The sequence below is a fragment of the Aristolochia californica genome, unplaced genomic scaffold (genome assembly GCF_029961685.1).
Source record: "Aristolochia californica isolate CCGP_79_NKW_82.1479 unplaced genomic scaffold, dmAriCali1.0.hap1 SCAF_3, whole genome shotgun sequence".
NCBI lineage: Eukaryota > Viridiplantae > Streptophyta > Magnoliopsida > Piperales > Aristolochiaceae > Aristolochia > Aristolochia californica.
In genome coordinates, this window is record NW_027181992.1 from 43,962,965 (window position 1) to 43,968,431 (window position 5,467).

The 5,467-nt window shown below is 42.3% G+C and overlaps 1 protein-coding gene across 1 annotated transcript; it reads left to right on the forward strand.

Annotated features, from left to right (window-relative positions):
- Nucleotides 1–3,703: 3,703 nt before the first annotated feature.
- Nucleotides 3,704–4,490, forward strand: LOC137960380 (auxin-responsive protein SAUR76-like). Its single transcript, XM_068807988.1, has one exon. It carries the CDS (start codon nucleotides 3,827–3,829, stop codon nucleotides 4,199–4,201), a length of 375 nt encoding a protein of 124 aa, XP_068664089.1. The 5' UTR covers nucleotides 3,704–3,826; the 3' UTR covers nucleotides 4,202–4,490.
- The last annotated feature ends 977 nt before the right edge of the window (nucleotides 4,491–5,467 follow it).

The following is a 5,467-nucleotide window of genomic DNA, read 5'->3' on the forward strand; positions in this document are numbered from 1 at the left end:
GCGCGATCGCCATTGACGAGTTGGGCGAGGAGCTGGTGATGGCGATAATTGTGGATATATTTGACGAAAGACAGGACACTATGGAACAACGTGTCCTTGTGCACGACACCACTAGTAGCATCCGAGGTAGGTCCGGGGCTGGGGTTGACCATCAACCATGTGCACAAACTAGGATGACAAGGAAAGAATGAGTTTTTGTTGACAAATTGAAAGCCTGACTAGAGAAATATGTTAGACCTTGTAAAATCGAGTTGGAACTTGTTGAGTCATTGAAATAGAGGGGGGACAATGTGACTTTTTTTTCTTACACATCGGACTCACACGTACGTCGTCTTCAACCTTGTGTATGTCATCTAGTTTTGACCTTTGGCAGAGTAGAAATCGGATCTTCACTGGGAGTGTTGGTACGGGACATCGAAAGGCTGTGTCGATGGTGGCTTTCGGAGTCTCCATTGAAGTTGGGTCACTTGATGGCGGTAATTTTGGCGATTTAGAAGAGCACCAGAAGAGGTTGCATTATTGGCGAGATGCGCTATTGTAGTGACGATCACAAGTCTACGACGAAGAAGAAGGATGGTTCAAAGATCGATAACTCTGATACCATATATAAAATACAATATTTTGTGTTTATATTGATGGAGAAGAGCTCAATTTATAGGTTACGAAGACAAAGATTAACATTACATGAGGATAAATACAAAGAGAAGATAATCCCTTATCATAAATGTGTTGCTTTGTCTTTATCTTTACCTCTATCATGGGAGACATGCATAACTAATTCAAATTTCAATGGAAGGCTCTTCAATCTCCCATTTAATTTTGACCTTTCTTATCAAATTCAAAGAATGATTCTAAGAAATTCCATCAAATGGTACCCAAAGTCTATAGCCACAGCAAGCCCAATACTTCATCCATCCCTTTATTGGTGAAGTATAGAAAAATTATAAATGAGTCGTGACATCTTCTAAGTTATAAATAATTCCTATAACGTAATTAAATATAAAAATAAATAATAAATCGTAACAAAATCTTAATTTGAAAACCTTGTGGTATGGACAATTAATTTTCACTTTCTTTCTTCTACTTATAAAGGCTAAGACATTTAATTTTACTATTTGTACCAGTTTAACAAAAGAGAGATATCAATATCAAATGTCTCCAGTCTGCAAGTCATTTGACTTTAATGGTAGTATTTTACTCTACTTTCCTCGCTTTCCTTTGCAAAAACAGGTAAGCAAGCATCTTTCGGCTTCCCCTTTGCTCATGGCCAGAGGGGCTCTCCTCAGCCTCGCACTTGTCTATCCTAAAGAAGAAGGCTTCCCTCTGAGTTGTTTCCCATTGGCCGGTCTAGCCCTCAGTTTGGCCTTGACTCAGAGCTGTTGGTCTTCCCAACTCTGGCACAACTCCTCATTTGCGTTGGATCAATATCAAATTAAGAAGATAAAGCGAGTCATTTGCCAATTCCTTCGGTCTCACTTCACCATGGAACGTGGAGGCGTTTCATCATTCCACTCGGTCGCTTCAGAATCCATTTTATCTCTTAATAAAGCCAAAACTGTCGAGAGGTGCCCGCCTCGCCCACTCTAGAGAGAAAGGCACGTCTGTTAATGTAATCAGGTTCAGTACTCTCAGACTCCAAAATCATTCTGGCTTTATCTTCATCTTTTTTTTCTCCTTTTTTTTTTTTTTTTTTTCCCGTAATGGTGAGGGTGCAGCTGTTAAGTGGATTGGAAAAGGTCAGCTCAAGAGCAGAAGGAAAGGATGGTATACCAGAAAGCAGAGAGACAAGATTAGTTGCAGAAGATGATGCATCAAGACAAATATTATGGGAGGCCTAAGAAAAGTTGTCACCCACTTAGACAGCCTAGCATCACTTAATTCTTCCTTGCTGTAGAATCTCCACATTCCAGTAGTTGGTCTGTCTTGTGACTACTTTTCAGAAGGTTCGTCCTCTGAAGACTTCAATTGCAAAATATGATCATTACAGGTCTTCTTTGCTTTAAGAACCCCAAAGTAGTTTTTACAGGAGCTGAGTTTTTTGAAGGCTTCAAGCTCAACCTTGACATAGCAATGCCACCCTTGGAGCTATTCCTGGATATCAAACTTCTTGCCACCAGATTGAGGTTCATTACTGTTACTACTGCACTGGAGATCATTTTGACAAACAACTGATGTGCAGAAATCTGTACTTGTGAAAGTCACTCATCGTTTCAGTCATTGTTGTCTGCCCAAACCCGAGGAAGCTGGAGTGATTCACGTGAATCTAACCTTTTCTCAGGGATATTACACTTTAGATCTTCTCGTAAACAACAAAATACCATAACTGATAGGTTGAACAAGCACTGGAGGCTCAAGCATCTCCATCTTTGGGCGTGAATTCAAGCAGATTTGACAAGCAGACAGTCAAAACAATCTATATCTATGGCTGGATCACCTTAAGCAGAAAGAGATATTATACAATGTCTCCTGCAAATGAGTCGAGACACGCACTCCCATAAATCTATTTATCCTTCGAGCTTTTAGTACCTCACGTGGGCCTGAGAAAGGATCCCTTGCAGAAGCTTCCACCAGGAAGATGATGAAAAACCCATCATGGTATGCACACGTTACCATTAAACGGACGAGGGAAGCAACCCTGCTCCGCAGTCTACAAAATTACAGGCTTTTAATGATGAAACGTGCCCTCGATTATGGATAGAGAGAACATGTGATTAACGACACAATCATCTCCTGTTTTCAAAAGGGGAATATCAGAAAATATGGAAGAAGATCCGGGGGCATAAGAGTTTCCGGGCAGGCGCATGTGCTGAAGGAAATATGGTTCAGCGACTCGAGTCCTCTGTCAGCTGATTGAGAAGAAGATTGAATTTACTTATCCTTTTGAAAGATGGAGATTGGGCGCTAATCATCACATCAATCACCTGACATGAGACTGTAGCAGGTATCACGAGCACATGCTCCTGACCCTGAAAATCTTAGATTCAGATTTCCTCATTTGACGGATACCAAGATCATATTGGAGCAGAGGAGGACGACTGAGGTGGAGCAAAAGAGAGAGGAGAGAGAGGGAGAGAGGGAGGTGGAGATTCCTGTAAGTTGGTGATAAATGATGTGTTTGCTGTGATTGGTGTTCATGGTCTGGTAAAAGAATCAAATTGGAGAAGATGACAAAACGAACACCAGTGGATGATTTTGGCAAACGGGTTCTCAACCTTCTTTTATCAATAAAAGATTAAGAGGCGGAGGGAATCTCCACTAACTACTTTTTGAAATTTTAATTTACACCCTTGGTTTTCAATTTTTTATCATTTGAAACATGTTTTTTGAAGGTAGGTAACCCTTGATTTTCGGAAACGAATTAACCAAATCCTACCTCTTAATTGAAAAATTAAAAGCATCATTAGGACTTAGGAGTTGGAAGTGATTACAAATAACAACTCAAATGGGTAAGCTTGGAATGCCAGGGATAACCGTGTGAGAGACTTAGAGGGGTAGTTTCGTTAATAATAAAGCATTCAGGGGTGGAGTTTGCACAAAGGCCTCAAGCGGCGTCTATTTTGTCGTTTTCTTTTAGGTTAGGGGAAGTTACTGCCGTTAATTTCTGTGGGCCCGAGAGAGGTCTGAACGTGTAACCATCTTTTCACCATCGGCTGCTGATTTATAAACGAAGCTTCGCTCCTCGTTTCCTCGTCGTTCTCAGGTTCTCAGCGCTGCGGTGTCTGCTTCAGCCTCTGGTTTGCTCTTTCAATATCTACAAAAAAAAAAAAAAAAAGACAAAAAATCTTTGCGGCTCGGAGCTCCCTCTCCATCGCATCCCTTCCAGGCCATGGGTAAAGGCGGCAAGCTCGGCAAGCTCATAAAGAAATGGCACTCATCCAGCAAGCTCGGCCGGACGAATTCCAGCACAATCGCCGCCAATCCTTGCGAGGACTCTTGGCACCCGGAGTCAGACTCCCTCAGAAAGATCACTGGCGGACTCCAGGCCGTCTACGTCGGAAAGTCTCGCCGGAGGTACCTTATCAGCTCCGAGCTCGTCGACCATCCTCTCTTTCAGGTCCTTGTGGACAGATCCTCCGGTGACAACGAGGCGATGACGGTCGGCTGCGAGGTGGTGCTGTTTGAACACTTGCTCTGGATGCTCGAGAATACCGACCCTCAGGCTGAATCCCTTGACGAGCTCGTTGAGTTCTACGCGTGTTGAAGGATCCCGGCCGCGTTTGTGGGTGGCGGACGACGTTTGTTCGTGAAAATTGAATGTATTTATGTTACTCTAGTACATTGTATTGTTGAGATGTAAATTTTTGAGAGGTAGTGGAAAAGGAAAATAATTTACCAAGTAGGAAGCGAAAAGAGAAATTCGTCTCGTCCCAGGCTTAATCCAATCTGTTACGCGGCTAATCTTAGAAAAACAAGGGGAATATGAATATTGTACTTAGTTTTCATTTTAATGTTTCACTTCTCTCTGCTGATTGCCTCATTCTATGAATTTCTCATAAGCTCCTCTCTCAATCTCTCTCTCTCTCTCTCTCTCTCTTTTCCGAGAAGCTAAAAAACATTCAGTTCAGAGCAGAAAACACCAAACCTGGACAGGATGAATGGATTGTCTCCCTACAAAGATTTCGATTTTAGCTCTACATTTGTTCCTTTCAACAACAGTTCTCCCCTATCCATTTTGTACCCAGACAAGAAAAGGGATCAGAGCCCATTTCAGAACAGGATTTCGGAAACGAGAAAAAGGGTAATTTTCTAACAAAAAACGAACCAGTTTTCAGACTTCAACAGTGGAAGCAGTCATTACTGGAACAGACGGTTCTATGTTCGACCATCAATCCGAATGAACTAATTAATGGGATCTCGCCACGTCTCATGTCTCGTCGAAGGGCCAAGATGACTCCAAGTAATCTGATGATTTTACAGGTTTAACCAACCTGAACCAACCATAAACTTTTGCGCACGAGTAACTTGAAATCTTTTTCGGACGGCCGGAAAGTTATTTAATTCCGATCCCCAATGATTGGGTTGTTGGAGATTCTTGGTTGGGTTCCCAACCGATCTCCACCGTCCATGATTGATCCAGATTACTGCGTGGCTTTTAGGGCGTCAACACCAGTCTGGAAAATGGAATAGGAGTTTGGTACAAATTTAAGAAACGACGACCTTTACAGTCTGTGCTGTTCGATATTGGACGAAGAGTGGAAAGTGGGGCCCCTTCCACAGTTTGGGCTTTGGACCCAGGAAAAGGTATCCACATTTTGTTGTATTTTATGACAAATATACCCCTTCCTTGCCGCGCATGTGATGACAGGAACTTACGCGTCTATGACAGGGAGGCGAAGCAATCGCAGTTCGTAAGTAAAATGGATCAGATTGTACGGCTCGGCTAGGGGCTGTTTTCCTCCGATTCGATCATTTTTCCATATTTTTTTTTTCCGAAAAGAAGCCCTTTCCATATTGCTTAACAGTTAAT

Bases quoted from the DNA above. Each gene is read 5' to 3' on its own strand.
- LOC137960380 (XM_068807988.1), top strand. From the start codon at position 3,827: ATGGGTAAAGGCGGCAAGCTCGGCAAGCTCATAAAGAAATGGCACTCA.